This window comes from Tenrec ecaudatus, chromosome 4 (assembly GCF_050624435.1).
Source record: "Tenrec ecaudatus isolate mTenEca1 chromosome 4, mTenEca1.hap1, whole genome shotgun sequence".
Classification (NCBI taxonomy): domain Eukaryota; kingdom Metazoa; phylum Chordata; class Mammalia; order Afrosoricida; family Tenrecidae; genus Tenrec; species Tenrec ecaudatus.
Window position 1 is genome coordinate 145,838,939 of NC_134533.1, and position 16,887 is coordinate 145,855,825.

The 16,887-nt window shown below is 47.0% G+C and overlaps 1 protein-coding gene across 1 annotated transcript in view; it reads right to left on the minus strand.

Annotated features, from left to right (window-relative positions):
- The window catches only part of EPHB1 (EPH receptor B1), a 387,857-nt gene that overhangs the window by 115,277 nt on the left and 255,693 nt on the right, over positions 1–16,887 (minus strand). The window contains 1 exon segment of the mRNA XM_075548849.1: positions 7,204–7,328. Coding sequence (XP_075404964.1) covers positions 7,204–7,328 — 125 coding nt within the window.

Consider the following 16,887-nt stretch of genomic DNA (forward strand, 5'->3'; position numbering starts at 1 on the left):
CTGCTCGTGCCTTCACACTGCCTGAGTGTCCGCCCCAGGGCCCCTCTACACCCAGATCCTGTGTGTGTGTGGGGTGTGTGTGTGTGTGTGTGTGTGTGTGTGTGTGTGTGTGTGTGTGAGAGAGAGAGAGAGAGAGAGAGAGAGAAAGAGAGAGAGAGAGATCCCTTCTCCCTGGAAAGCAAGTTCATCATCACTCTTCCTATCTGCTCAGTAGGGCAGTCCCACCTCCTGTTTGCCCTGTTCTCGCCCCAGCACTCTCTGCCCCACCCCCAACTGCCCCTGCCACCTGCACAAGTGTGTCCCTGACAGGCACACATATTTCTTGTTTCTCATTCTCTGACTCTTTATCCAACATGGGGAACCTGAGCAAGCGCCCCCACCCCGCCCAACCGTCGCCCTGCCCTGGTCTTACTTAATGCAGGGTTGATAGTTGACTGTTGTAGCCGCTCCTCTTTTCTCCTCTCCCTATGCCAATTCTTTTCAAAGAGGGTCCCTGTCCTTTTGTATAACTGTTCTCAAAGAGGAGGCAAAACCCTTAAGTATAAGTTTACAGTCAGTCCCAATCGCCCCTAATCCCTCTTCCAACTCCGTCGCCTTGCTGCCTTTCAGGAGACCGCATCTCCCAGTTACCAGGCCTTTGCTAAGAGTGTTTTCTTTGTCTCCAATGCCCTCCCTTCTCAGAGTTTCTGAAGCCACATCTCACAAAGCTTCCTCGTCTAGGCTGGCTTCCCCACTGCTTCAGCCCTCGAGAATCTCTCTCTTGTTGCCCTCGGCCCCTCATTACAAATCACCTTAGTTGTGGACCATCTTCCTGTATGGTTTCTCTACAAAGATTCTGGTTTAGCTCCACGTGTGCAGAAACTAATTTCGAGCCTGGGCCTGCTTCTGCCGCACTGTGAACGCAAGAGCAAACTGAGGTGCTGGAAGAGGTAGAGAGCTTGTGGGCCCGCTGAAGAGGAGGCCCCAAAGTCTCCTCTGCAGACCTGGGTGCTGTGCTGAGTTCTAGGTGCTACAGTTCAAGAGGCCTGGTGACCCATGGGGGCGGGAAACTGGATGACAAGTGGTGTGTGTGCCACATGTCCAGTCAATGACAAAAGAGGCGCAGGGAGCTGAGTCAGGAGAAAAAAGTACAGCAAATGATAGCACATGGTTGTTGTTAGGTGTCGAAGGGTTGGTTCGAACTCATTGCAACCCCATCTGACAGAGCGGAACTGCCCCACAGAGTTCCCTTCACTGTCACGTTTCTGGAAGCAGGTCACCAGGTCTTTTCCCCATGGAGCCATTGGATGGGTTTGAACGACCAACCTCGTAAGTGGGCCAAGCAGTTAACCATGGCACCACTAGGGCTCCTTGAAAAGAAATGACCATTGTCTTACAATGTGAAAAGTCAACCTTGCCCTAGTGAAGATGATTTGAGTTGTAGGCACACGTTTGCTCATTCATTCACTCATCTGTTCTGCCAGGCAGTCACTTGTATGAGGAGTCTGCCACATGTTGGACACCTAGTGTGGGGGCGCAGAGGCACGAGCCCTCGCCTCTGGGGAGGCGAGACTGTTCCGTCAACAGTGCGGCTTAGCCCAGGGAAGCACTGCAGTCACCCAGCCCAGACTAGGGAGAAGAGGGGGAGGGACACCGCCGGGAGAGGGTGACGGGAGTTGATTTACGGAAGATGAAAGGAATCAGCCACATGGATGAGTGTGAGGAGTGAAAACGGAAGCAAACATGCGAAAGCAGGGTCTGAAGGGACGCAGGAGGTTGCAAATAACTGGAGGTCTGAAGCACTTGTAAGGGACCACGGGGCACGGTCAGCTCCCATAACAGCTGCAAGGGGGGGTGTCCACCTGCCTGCTTCTGGGAGAGACAACCTAGGCAGAGGCTGCTCTGCCCGGCATTTGATCTTTTGTTCTATTTATCACGAGATGATGCCTCTCTCCCCTTCGATCAGGATTCTGCAGAAAGAAGACCCTTCACTAGGGAGGAGGGTACTATCTTGATAGCATTATGGAGGTGGGCATCTTTCTGCCTGGAGATATGAGCGCTCAAATTATGCAAATCATCTCCTCACCTCGCAAATAAACGTGACCTGAACGAACACGTGCAACGAGCTACGCTGGAATCTGATGGAATCACACTCTACTTGCTTTGACATTTGGATTGTGAGGAATGAGACAGTGAGCCATAATCACTTTCAGAGCCCACATCTTCTTCCGTGATTAAAATGATGAGCCCTGATGACCCACAAATTCATTAACCAACTCCAGACAAATGAGGGGGAGCCATGAGCAAGGTTGGGCCTCTTTGTCTCTCTCAGGATTGATTTGAGAGGTGTCTGGAAGATGGCAGATGCAGCTACTATGAGGGCAGAGAGCACATGTCTCTCAAGTCTCCATCCTCACTGAGCTGCACGGGTCTGGAAGCGCATGGTGCTCAGCAAGTCGGCGCTACATGAACGAAGACACAGCGTATGGCAACCCAGGTATCTGGGTCAACTGATTGAGCACAAGTTACCAGCAAGCTCAGAAGAAGTTTCCATGAGAAAACTATCTGAACACTTGAAGGGTAAAAATTCCCAAGGCCGACTTCAGCCTGTCCTAGCTTAGACAGTTATTATGAAGAGCAAGTGAGTGTCTAAGCGCTTAATCATCCAGACAGCTGGGAGCAGATGTAGAGGCTCCTCCCATGGTTTGCCTACAAGCACTGACACCAGGAGCGAAGCATGCTACGAGGCGGTAGACAAGAGAGGATGATGAATTGAGATGTGTTAAAGCGGGAAGGAGATGAACATGGGAGAGGCTTGGGGAGGGTCATCAGCTTGATGGCATCTGAGCTCTCTATTAATGAGCTATTGGAGGAGGCAAGTACATCATTAATTCTATTCACAGAGAGCTGAAGTGGAAAGGGGTGTGTGCGTGCGTGCGTGCGTGTGTGTGTGCGCGTGTGTACGTGTGCCAAGCATAGAGAGGTTGGTGTGGGGCAGGAAAACCCCCAGGAAGGGTTTTGTCAGTGTTTGGCAAACTAATGTTTTTGGGCCTGGCACCAACTTTTGTACATAAAGTTTCAGTGACACATAGGCATGCCCAGCCATTTGGATGTCGTCTCTTGCTGCTTTCATAGCCTATATAGCAGAGGTGACTAGCTAGTGACTAGCTCCTACTGAGGCTGCATGATCCACACCTGAGATACACATAATAACCCTTTACTGAAGAGTTTGTCAAATCCTGGCTTAGATGAGGAGGCTTGGACATCTCTGGGAAAGAGGATGCGACACAGGACGATGGTGGATCTTGACTGGGTGACTGGTTCTAAGGCAGCTAGCTAGCTACACGTCTGGCTTCCATTGGTATTTTCTAAAGACCAGCACTCTGTGGCACGTGGAGTAGGTGGGCCCTTAAGATGTCAGATCATGGTAGCCACAAGCACTTGGACTTAACATTTGGATGCCATCTCTTCTTGCTGGGGCCACATTAATTTTGCGATCCTTAGCGCCAGAAGTGATCGCATCCACTTCCACTGTGAGCTCAGAAGGTCCCACCCTTGAAGCACAGTCACGTCTATGGCCATGGTTCTGCGATGCCCTACCTGTGACCGTTGTCCTCCTGGGTGAGCAATTTAACCTTTCTCTGGCCTAGGTCCATCATCTATAAATTTTGTACACCTGGATTTCATTTTTTATTCCTTTTAGGGCTGAAAACTAATTTATCTGTGCAGATCTGCACAGAATAGGTACTAAATTTATGATGGATTATTATCATTTTGGTTATTATATGAAGACACCTTTGTAGGGGTCTCTTCCTTTAGTCATATAAATGGTCAAACAATGTACTGGATTATTTTCAAGCCAGGGACTTTGTGAGTGGAGGGAAGTGTTAAAGCGCATACAGAATGGTAACCAATGCTCCAGCACAAAGTCGTCTGCCTTCCCAAGAAAAGCATTCTATCCTCTGGGATGGAGACAATAATATGCTCCACTGAGGTGTGGAAGCTGCCTCAGGCATTGAGCTGCTGTGCATATCTCTCTGCTAATAATTAGTATAAATGGCTTCGGAGTGGGGAGGTGACTTGAAATGGGAGAATTAGCCTCTTTCATCGCCTCAGAAGTTAATGAGAGTGTGTCAGAGGAGGAGGTGAGAAAGTAAAGGGGAAGCAGTAGACCATCTTGAGGACAGTCTGGAGAGAGAGGGGTCAAGGCAGGGGTGGGGGGTCGGGGTGGATGTAGTCTCATGGCTTTGGTCCTCAGCCCATCATTAAGTCTCCAGTTGCCCACTGAAGAGAAGGTGGCCTCCGATATATGCAGCCCCTTCTCAGCACGGCCACTTGCTGCAGGGCAAAGAAGCCAGGCCCTGGGCTCATTCCTGGTTCTGTGCTTTGGGCAATGTTGTTGTTTGCACTTTGTACATAAGACCAATTAGGCTAACATCTGTCACACTGGGTTTCGAGGGGAACAGCAGATGGTTCTAAAGCCCAAGTCGCCCAATAGATGCACACCAAGGAGATATCATTACTGGTTTTTTCTGAGCCGAGTTAACTGCAACATGACTAGAAGCTCTTGTCTATGTGGGAAGAGACAGAACCTTCTGGAGGCTGACAGTACTTCATATGCTGGCCATACATGATACCCTATTGAACCATGGGTCAAGCTTAGTTTCAAAAGGAGACCTGGTGGTCAATCAAAATATGTTGGAAAGTCAGCGTTAGTAAGTGACAAACGATATCCAGCACATGCTGATGTCATCGAGTTGAGTCCAATTCATAGCAACCCTGGGTGACCAAGTTGAACCCTGTTGGCTGTTTAATCTTCGCAGGTGCAGATCACCAGCTCTTACCACGGCAGAGCCCTTGGGTGGGGTTGAGTTAGCAACAGAGGGCTTACTTATTACCCCAGCAGGACCTCAAATTCAAAGTTGAGTGGAATGTAATCAGTTTGAGATTGATGTTTTTTGAATCAAGATAATTCAATCACCCCCAATTTAATGGAGCATGTGAATTAACTGTCTAAAAACCCCTGTGTTCTTTAGACAGAATAGAATATTGCCTGATCCTCCACCCTGCTTTCAAGTTTACCCACAGTAGTGAAAGGGTATACTTTCTCACAGATCAGACTGGGGAGTCACCAGGCCCTCAACTTTCAGAGAAGCAAATGGCAGTCCTTTTACACACCGGAAAACTGCAAAGTGGCTAAGTAATTACTTCACATGACCCTGGCTGCATGGCTGATTTGTTAACAAAGACCCTAGAACCCAGGATCCCTGCTTCCCAGGAAAGTCCTGTTCTAACACTCAACACTGCTTGACCTTGGTCTTCTTATTTCCACTGGCAATTGAATTCAGGTTTTGGACTTCTCATACCCCCTCTATGCTGACAGCTCTCAAGCAGACATCTCCAAAGCAGTCTTCTCTCAGCACCCCAGATGTGTACATCTAGCTGGGTCTGTCATATTGTCACCTCCTTATCTCACCGATACTCCGACACAGAGCAAAGCCTCTGTTCTTTCCCTCAATCCACACACGCTTCACCCACAGCGGACCCCTTCTCAGTCAGCAGTGTCTCGTCCTTCTAGTGGCTCAGCTCCTGACCCTCTGGTGGGCCCGCAGTCAACCTGCTGGGCCGGCCTTCAGTCTATGTATGCAGAAATCCACCACTGTCACTGGCCCTGCACTTCCACTTGATTCAAGCTTGCTTCATCCTTGGTTTAGATGGCTGTATATAGGTCACGGCTATTTTCAAAACAGCAGCCTGAATCATCATTTTACAATGTAAGTCAGATCATGACCCTTCTGTGGATTCCCATCCCACTTGACGGAAAAGCAGAATTGCTTCCCCTGGTTCCCATGCTTACTACTCTATTACTTTCCCATTGCAAGTCACACTGCAGTCAAGCCCCCGGCTTTCCTGCTCCTTGATTCACCAATTTGGATAGTGCCTCAGGGCCTTTGCATAGGCTGTGGACTCTCCTGTCACAAGTGCCCACTCCCCAGAAACCTCACCTCCCTCAGGTCTTACTCAGGCCTGCTCTTCTCTAGAAGGCGTATCCTGCCACCCTATTTACTTCTGCAACCTGCTCCTCCCAACGTTGGCATTCTCGATCTCATCAACCTTGGTCTGCCTTTCCGTTCGGTCTCTAACACATCGCCTGTTAGCATCCTTCACGATATCTTCCTCTGCTCACTGCTTGCCTCCCTCTGTTGAAGAGTACGCTCCTCAAAAACACAAACACAAACTCACTGCCATCAAGTCAAAGCTGACCCAAAGCCACCCTAGCAGACAGGGTCTAGAACTGCTCTGGGGTGTATATGAGACTATGACCCTTCATGGGAGTAGAAAGCCTCATCTTTTCCCCCACAAAGCCACTGGTAGTTTTGAACTGTTGACCTTGTGGTGAGCAGCAAAGGCAGGTCTATTTTATCTGATTGAAATGCCAATATAGACTCACAAAAGTAGATCTGATTAAAAGCAGGCACTTAATAAATACTGCTAGAAAAAAATAATGTGTGAATGAACCTTTACCAATCATATGTTGGGCCGTTATAGAAGGCACTATATTTTCCTGAGATTTGGCAAATTTTGCAGACTGCCATAGTGCGTGGGAGGCTCTGCTCTCCTTGCAGAGAGACCGAGGACTGACTCCAGAGGGTCCCCTGCCTTCTCTTGGCAGCACTTGCCCCGCAGGAGCCCCCGGCAGCAGCTGCGAAAAAGCAGCCAAAGAAGATAATATACGAATTTCTATTTCTATTCATTTTTATCTCATGCTTTTACATTTCCATTTGCACATGTTCTAACCTCCACAAATATATTAATTCATAGTGTGTGCATATAATTTGTAAATAAGTAAACTTATATTAGAAGTCCATGATCAAAAACTGTGGAAACCGTCTATCTACAAAGCCACAGAATCTTCTGAAGACTCGGTGGCCGCTTGGCAGTTTTGTGCCATCTGTAATAGCACAGCAAACACGTGATGGTGAAATGGAAATGGCCTTGCCGGCCCAGGGAGCTGTCCAGACAGTGAGGTGGAAACCTGCAAAGTTTCCCCTGAATCAAGGCAGAAAGTGTCTAGCCTGAGCTTCTGAAGGGAGTCCCTGATTTGCATCACCAGATTCCCCTCCCCCAAAACTTCTTCCAGCTCACTGCTTCCTTACAGCCTCAGTTTCGCACCTCCCCATGGCTGAGCAGCTGGCCAACAAACTGCAAAGGGAGCCGGCTTACCTTCTCATAGTAGCGGATCTCATAGTCCAAGATGATGCCATTGGGCTGCTCCGGCTGAGGCCAGGACAAGGTGATGCTCCTCATGGTGGCACTGACCTGGTGCATGATGGGAACAGTGGAAGGGGCTGTGGAGAGAGGAGGAAACAGGGAAGATGAATAAGCTCCCGAAGGCGCATTCATATGCATTCTATGAACGTGCCATCTTTCATGGACAAGCTGGGGGAGACACACTACTAGGTCTGAACCTCACGCTTTCTTTCTGAGCAAGCCTGTTCTGTAGAACTTATCACAGGCCTGGCGGAATGAGTGGGGTTTGGACATCAAAGGCGAGATACGGTAATAACTCACGAGAGGAGAATATCTGAGAGGCAGATGAGAAAGAGCACAAAGTTGTCCTGGGCACAGAGAAGTGTGGCTTGAACAAAGCAAAGGCTGGTTGGGGAAAAACCCGAGGAAGCCCGTGTGCCTGGGGAAGCCACTGACAATCAGAGAGGCAGTGACCACAAGGACTGTTCAGACACTGGACAGTCGGTTGGAGCGGGAGTGAGGCGAGCTAAAGAGAGGTTAGGAGAAGCTCAGAACTGGTCCAGTACAAAGGAACCTTCTAGCAAACACCACTTTGTGCTTCTGCATGTAAGATTTCACTGCACACGAAAAGGAAGAGAGGAACATCTCTCAAGATTATCTGAAAGCAAACCACCCACAGAGGCCGGGCCAGAGCGTGCCAACGGAAGACATCAGCCAGAGGAGCTCACGGTGTAAATGGAGAAGCAGGCCAGGGACACCAGACGCTGGGACACCAGAGAACAAGGGCAAAGTCTGCAAAATGGAGCCGGACTCTCTGTTTGCAACTGATATTGTTTATTTCCCAATGGGGCATTTATCACCCCGTGTAAGTAAAACGAAAACTGTCTGGAAATAATAAATGAGGGCTGTCTTTCTGTGGGAAGAGGTGGGTAATGGATGAAGCTTCGGGAAGCGCTCGGCTCAGGGGCTGTTCTGTTTAGTCACGGCACTTCTACAGTGATGAAGGTCACTTCCTCTCTCGAACTCCACTTTACGAGGGTTTCTGAGGACTATATGTGAGTGACATTTACTAGCCTCGGTTCAAGGTAACAGATTCTCTTCCAAGAGTGCTTCCAGGACCCGTGTTCTGATCTGGAAGTAGTCTGGGGTCCCTGAAGACTAGGGAGGTCAGTGTGACTGGAGACGTGACGAGGGCAGGGCATGGAGCAAAGGCTTTGGCTTCTCCTCTGATGAACTGAGAAGCCTAGAGCAGCATTCTCAACCTGTGGGTCGCGACCCCTTTGGAAGTCAAACAACCCTTTCACAGGGGTCGCCTGATTCATAACAGTAGCAAAACGACTGTTATGAAGAAGCAACAAAAATAATGTTATGGTTGGGGGGTTACCACCACATGAGGACCTGTATGAAAGGGTGGCGACATTGGGAAGGTCGAGAACCACTGACATAGAGGGCCGTGAATATGGAAGTGACATGACCTGAAGTCCATCTATACAACATCACATTTGCTGTGTTGCAAGTAGAGCAGAGGGGGCGATGTAAGAGTGGAAAGATGTCTCTGAGAGAAGAGGACAGCCAGCTTCCAGATAATGGTTCCTCAGACCAGGCACGGCGGTGGAGGTGGGGAGGCGGTCAGGTTAGGGGCATCTTTAGAAAGTCTTCATGGCTGTGGAGTGTGGAAGAAACAGAAGACTCAAAAATGACCCCGAGCTTTTTGTGCTAAGCACCTGGAGGAGTGGGGCCGCCATCCACTGGGATCAGGGGCGACATCAGCGGAAGCTGTGTTGGAGAAAAGGCTCAGGCCTCAGCTTAGCATCTGTGAAGTGTGAAGGTCCTTTAGATGCCCAAGGGTGGAAGTATCAGGAGCCAATGAAGGGGTATGAGGTCCAGACTGGAGACAGAAAAGTGGAAGATAAATGCATCCGCACCTCCAGGTTGCTTCAAGCCATGGAATGGAAAGAGACTCCCAAGAGAATGAGCATACTTAGACGGAGGTGTTAAAATTCAGGAGATGGGAAGTAGCAGAGTAGCCTGAGAAAGGGCAATGAGGTACAAGGTGAAAGTAAGAGTGTGGGGTTATCTAGAAACCAAGCAGCAGGAAGTGTCCGGGAGAGAGAAAATGCTCCCACGTCGAGGGAGAGGAAACGAACAACAGGTAAAGGGATAACACTGTGGGTGGCACTCAGCCATCTTCACAAGACCTCACCCTACACGGTGAGCACCAGGGGCCAGGCCTAGGTGGCTCGGGGAAGGAGAGGCAGAACTCAAAATCATCCAGATCCTGATGGATCCAGCAAGACAGGTAGTGGACACATGGCTCCTGGCCACCCTGCCCTTCTCCCGCCATGCATACAGGATAGCTCAGGCTGCCCTTCAAATCTATGTGGAAAGATAATTTACGTGTCGTTAATTAGATGGGAGGTCATGTTGGTGTTCAGGACCATACAGTCTTGAGAGCTGACACATCACGTGTTGGAAATTGGAAAGGTTAATCCTTACAATATCAAGAATTTGCTGGGCTCCATTCTTATCCAAACACTATGCCAGGCCTGGGCTCAGCACTAGGAACAAGGAGATCACAACCTCTGCTCTAAATGGGATCCGATCGTGAAGAAGCAATCACCTGGTAATCAACAGGGAAAACCCATGGAGAGGAGCCATTCCGGTTAGGAGAGGTGGCAGTCACCTCCCCACCAGCCCGATGAGCAGCTCGCAGATGTAGGAGAAACTGTCAATGGGCAGTGAGCATCATTGCCTGCGTTTCCGCCATCTTTCAGATTTACAGCAGAGCCATGGAAGTCGCAGCCTCTGCAGCAGGCTCTCTATTCTCCAGTAGGCCACTCGGAGGGTGTTACCTTTGAACTGAAATGTAGTTTACGGCATGGAAAACGAAAAGAAGGAACTTCTCCTTCCTGAAAGTCCAGGCAGCTTACAGTGCACCATCACTGGTGTTTACCTACAGAGACAGTTTATTCGTTTCCTTCATCAAGTGCAGAGGCCACCAGCCTGTGTGATCAGGGGTGTTCACGGGATCGGGCACAGAAGATCAAAAACAAACAATCATACTGTTGTGAAGGAGAGCCATCAGCGTGGTGACCCAAAGTGCATCTGTTGATGATTGGATATTCCCTCACAGAAGGACGACGCCTCCAGGGTGCCCTGTAGCACCAGTAGAACACAGAACATTCCTCTAGTTCCTTGATGCTTCTGTCCCACACTATCATGGCCCCAGTTTGGCAGATAAGACCATTCAACACATGGAGTCCAGGATAGATAGCCCCTCAGAAACAGTAATGGGAGTAATAATCCCCTGAGGGTACAGGAAGGGAGGATGGGAAGAGGGGGAAGGGAGAAATGATAGCAATAATGGATGTGTAAACCCATGTGAGGAGGAAGAATGACAGAACTGTGGGTAAAGGGATACATCGGACAGTGTAATATATGGAATATATATATGTATATATATGTGTGTGTGTATAGATAGATAGATAGATAGATAGATAGATAGATAGATAGATAGATATAGTTTACTAAAGGTTCACAATGATGGTAGGGTGGGGAGAGAATAAAAAGATGAAATCAGGGGCTCAAGTAGAAAGAAAATGTTTTGAAAATGATGGCAGCAACATCTGTACAAGTTCAACTGATATATTGATTTATGGATTGTTGTAATATCTGTAAGAGCCCGCAGTAAAATGATCAATTAAAAAAGAAGACCTGGTGGTTTCAGTTTCAAGGAACCTTGGGACACATGAGAAAATATAAGCAAGCCCCAGTGTCCACTCAGACAGCAGCTTCTAACAGTGAACAAGGATGACACGATTTATTCAGAGGCAACTCCTGTGACTCCCCAAAGATAGTGGTTTCAATAAGTCCTAGCCAATCGCCATCTTTTCTGAAAACCTCCATCCTCAGAGGAAGTGATCATTTATCTGCCCCAAAAGCATATACAAGGTTTCTGACTAAATTAAACATTCTCTTGGGAAAAAATTGAAAACCAAACCCAAACTGCTGCCTGTCAAGTTGATTCTAACTCAGAGTCACCCTGTGAGACAGAGTGCGGAATGGCTTCAAACTGTTGACCTTATAGTTAGTAGTCTAACTCATAATCCGAGGAGAAGGAAATGAAAATGAAGATTTCACAAAATTTCTCAAATTTAGCAAATATCAACTCTCTTCTTCAGGGTAGTGGAAACGATGAGTGTGCTCATCTGCTAACCAAAAGGGTGGCTAGTTAAATCCACACTGAGGTACCTCAGAAGAAAGGCCAGGAGACCAACTTCTAAAAAATCAGCCACTGAAAACCCCAGGAAGTATATTTCTACTATGATACACACTGGGCACAGCAGGGTCAGGAGTTCTGGTGGCTAACAAGCTCAGCTGCTAACTGCAAAGTCAGTTGTTTGAAACCACCAGCCGTTCCTTGGGGGGAAGGTGGATCTTTTTGCTCCTGTAAAGAGTTACAGTCAGAAACATGGCAGTCCCACAACCCTGTCCTAAAAGGTTGTATTGAGTTGACATTGACCTGATGGCCCCAAGTTTGGTTTAGTGTAGGGCCAAGAGCAGCTGCGTTGGTTTTAGTTATAAAATATGAAAAGAATTAGTGTAGGGACTAGTTGGGGGATGGGGGAGGGAATACAAAGACTTAAGAAATATGTGTTTTGTTATTTTATTAAATTGGCATTCGAGGATGCACACCTTCCTGAAACGATTGCTGAAGAAAAATGTGTGCATAAGCAAATGTGGCGAAGAAAGCTGATGGTGCCCAGCTATCAAAAGATATAGCGCCTGGGGTCTTAAAGGCTTAAAGTTAAACAAGTGGCCATCTAGCTGAGAAGCATCAAAACCCACATGGAAGAAGCGCGAGGTGTAGAAGGGACCACTTATCAGACATCAAAAAACTAAAAATTGTATCTGTGTGCCCACCTTCCTGATACAATCAATGAAGACAAACGTGTGCATAAGCAAATGTGGTGAAGAAAGCTGATGGTGGTTGGCTATCAAAAGATATAGCATCTAGGGTATTAAAGGCTTGAAGATAAACAAATGGCAATCTAGCTCAGAAGCAACAAAGCCCATATGAAAAAAACACACCAGCCTGTGTGACCACGAGCTGTTGAAGGGATCAGGTATCAAACATCAAAGAAAAAAATTGTATCATTGTAAATGTGGGTGAGTGCATAGTGGAGACTCAAAGCCCATGGGTAATCAACTGGACACCTACTTACTGAAGAGTTGTGGGGAGGAGATGAGCCAGTCAGGGTGCAGGGTAGCAACGATGAAACATATATCTTTCCTCTAGTTCTTAAATGCTTCCTCCCCCGCACTATCATGATCCCAATTCTACCTTACAAATCTGGCTAGACCAGAGAATGAGCATTGGTACAGATAGCAACTGGAAACACAGGGAATCCAGGACAGATGACTCCTTCAGGACCAGTGGTGAGAGTGGCGATGCCTGGAGGGTAGAGGGAATATGGGGTAGAAAGGGGGAACTGATTACAAAAATCTACGTATAGCCTCCTCCCTGGGGGATGGACAGCAGAGAAGAGGGCGGGGGAAATGTCGGACAGTGTAATATATGACAAAATAATAATAATTTAGGAATTATGAAGGGTTTATGAGGTCGGGGGGAGTGGGGAGGGAGGGGAAAATGAGCAGCTAGTATTAAGGGCTCAAGTAGAAGGCAAATGTTTTGAGAATGATGATGGCAACAAATGTACATATGTGCTTGACACAATGGATATATGTATGGATTGTGATAAGAATTGTATGAGCCCCCGATAAAATGATTTTTTAAAAAGATGTGTTTGGCCTAAAGAGCTGCTATTCAGAAAATCCAAACAGACTCCAAATTCTACTGCACCTTTTCTAAAAAGAAATGAAGAGGTTGATGAAACTGGACCTTGGGATCCAAAGAGGAGGAGGAATGGAGGGAGAGAGCCATGTGGAATCCAAGGGAAAACCTACTGGGGTCAAACTGAGAAATAGGAGTGTCTGCAAAGGGTCTGTCTTTCATAATAAGAGGCCCTTCAAATATGTTAGAAACAGAAAGAGACCAAAACACCATTGGTCAGGAGGCTCTGGGATAGAGGAGAATGACGGCTGACTGAGTCTTTTGTCTCTACTTCTGCCAATGAAGACTTGGGGAGATCATGCTCCCAAATTGCTTTTGAAGCAGCCAAATCTGAGATAGTTTATCAGATACAGCAGAGAAAATGCCCAGACTATTCTTGTCTGAACTGACACACGAGATGTGGACAAATGGCTGGGACAGGATGGCCTCAGTCCCAGTGTTCAGGTGACATGGGACAAGGGTCAATACAAACTGATCACTAGTCATTGCCATTGAGGCTGAACCTGGCAGACCCCCAGCAGCCAGAACTGTGTTTCCAAGAAGGGTTCCCAAGGAGACCTCAGGACCTGCATTTGTGAGACTTGGTTAGGTCTGGGAAGGTGGAGTGGATCTAGCTCAGAAGTTATCCACCCCAAAGCCAGGCCCTGGATTCCTGGAGTAGAGAAGTTCGTTACCAAGTCACAGGGTCACCTGTCCAACACAGTTTTTGAGTCTGACCTTCCTGACCCTTTAGTTTAGTTACTGGCTCAGACATTTTCCTTATTCATTTCATTTCCCTCAACAATTAAGCATCTCAAATTCCAAAATGAAAAAATGAATCGATGGTTTTCTGGGAGCGTTGCTAAGCTTTTGCACATTATTTGCTTGTTAAAAATTACTTCAGACGATTTTAATTGATTTTTGTGTTAAAGTTAATTATTTCCAGAGTTTTGACCATAATCCATTTGGAGATATCATAATAAATGAAACACTGTGTATTGTGTCTTATATTTTAAGACATCAAAATATATATAAATAGTTCTTTGTTAATTGGGACCGTCTTTCTTTCCATTCTTTTTAAAAGACTTTTTTATTGTGGTTTAGGTGAAGGTTTACAAAGCAGATCTTCAGTTTTACATTCAACAATTCACACACATTTTGTTTTAACTCATCTACTGTAACCCCATCAATATAGTTATCACTAATCCCACTCCCTCCCTGTGTTTCCTGTTTCCACTCCTGCTTCTTTCCTAGCCCCCTGTCCGTGAGTAAATGTTACTCTCTGATCTTAAATGGCTGGCTATTCTATTATGGGCTAAGTTCAGCTCCACACCTGATGGGTGACTAAGAGTGGCAGTTTTAAGAGTTCTGCCAGTCACTATCTGACCGATAAGCCTGGTCTTATAATGATTTTGAGTTCTGCTTCACAATTTTCCTCCGAGTTTATTCAGGACTATCTGATGTGATTCCTTTTAGAGCGGTTGGTATGGTGGCCAGGCACTACCCAGTTCTTTTGGTCTCAGGGACATGGAAACGGATGTTGTTCACCGGAATCATTATTTCCATGTGACTTTCAATTTTTGTCATTCTTCTCTCTTCCTGATGGGCAGAGTCCAATTCACTCCTCACCAAAATAGGACGTGGAACATTATCTTTGTGAACTACAATTGCATAAAAGGTTTTAAAAGCTCAACACACATCATCAATATTAAATTGATCTATAGGAATCATAGGTCACCGAGCTGCGTAAACATTAAATGCACTTGGCTGCTGACAGGTTCAAGTCCACCCAGGGGTACTGTGATAGGTTTATGGTGATAACCTGGCCAATAGGAACATGTGGGATGAATAAGGTCACAGTTTGATTGGAAAGCAAAGAGATAAATGGCTCAGCAAGGCCCACCCCTCTCTTTTTTTTGCTCTCTGGTGATTGGTTCAATGTGTGGTTGCTTTAGCTAGTGCTCTGCCTCAACTTGGGAGCTACACTACCTGTTAGATAGCCAACCCATGTATCATGTAGCTAGAGCTTAAGGTTCCTACAAGAAAGACCTGCTTCACCATGCTGCTGCTGTATACATCGCTTGAGTTTGAGGCTGATGGACCCTGTTGTCTTGTATTTCTGGGGTTGGAGATCTCATCCAGGTGGGTGTCGCTAAGCTCCTGAGTTGCTGACTGTTGGTGACCCACCGGCTGTTTGCTGCCTGTGGCTGGACTGCCTGCAATGTCCAAGGGAAGACTCAGGTATCTGCTTCCTTGACCGTAAATCCAGAAGCCCTAATGAGTTGAAGGACTTCAAGTATATTAACTGTTTCATGAGGTGAACTACTGTGAGTTGTACTGCTGTGTGGACTAATTAGCTGTTATATTCCTCCGCGCTGTATATAGCACTGTGTGTGTGTGTGTGTGTGTGTGTGTGTATTCACAGTGTCCTGGGTTTGTTTCTCTAGAGAACTGTGTCTAACACAGGTACTTTGGAAGGAAGGCCTGGAGATTTACTTTTGAAAAATCAGTCATCAAAATCCTGGTACAGTTTTACTTCAGCATCCATGGGACTGTCGTTAGACAGAATTGACTCCAATTGTCTTTCCCTAGTATACCAAAGCAAATAAACAAACAAACAAACGTCAAACTCACTGCCAATGAGTCAATTCTGACTTGTGGTGACCCTGCTGGGCAGGGCAGAACTGTCCCGTGGGTTTCTGAGATTCTTTACTAGAGTAGAAAGGCCCCATTTTCTCCCAAGGAGCCGATGGTGGTTTTGAACTGCTGACCTAATGCATAACCACTATGCAAGTGAAGGGATCCTTTGCTAGCATATACAGGTCAAAAGGTCAAGTTCACGGCTGATCATGGGGATGGCACAAAACTGGATAAACCTCCTTCTGCTGTGCATGAAATTTCCCTGAGTTGGGAGACGGCTGCTACTAACAGCAAAACTGGAGTAAAAGAGTTGAAGAGTATTATGGATTGAACTGTGTAATGTTTGTTGTAAACAATCCCATTTAGGAATGGGTTTCCTTTGTTGTGTTAATGAGGACACATTAGTGTTGGTTTTAAATCAGTCTTTTCTAAGATATAAAAAACCAGATAGAACAAGGACTTGCACAAGCGGAGCTAGAAGAGGATCGATGGCATGCCATCAAGCCTGCCTTGATGGCCAAGGAGTGGATCCCAGAAGGGACAACAACCTTCCCCCAGAGCCGGTGAGCACAGAGAAACCTTCTCCTAGGGTCAGGGCCCTGATTCCGAATTTTAGCATCCTAAACCAGGAGAAAATAAGTGTCTATTTGTTAAGGCCATCCACTTGTGGTTTTTCATGTTATGTGAGCACTACATAACTGACTAAGAGGTTATAAAAATATGAAACTTGGGGTCTAGGGGAGGAGATGAGTCAGTCAGGGTGCGATATAGCACCGATGAAGAATACAGCTTTCCTCCAGTTCCTAAATGTCCCCCCCCCCCTCTAATATCATGATCTGAATACTACCTTGCAAGTCTGGATAGAGCAGAGGATGTACACTGGGGCAGATAGGAGCTGGAGGCACAGGGAATTCAGGGTGGATGATACCTTCAGGACCAGGGGTGTGAGGGGAGATACTGGGAGGGTAGAGGGTGAGTGGGTTGGAAAGAGGGAACCGATTACAAGGATCTACATGAGACCTCCTCCTTGGGGGAAAGACAACAGAAAAGGGGGTGAAGGGAGACGCCGGACAAGGCAAGATAAACAAAATAATAATGTATAAATTATCAAGGGCTCATGAGGGAGGGAGAGCAGGGAGGGAGGGGAAAAAAGAGGACCTGATGCAAAGGGCTTAAGTGGAGAG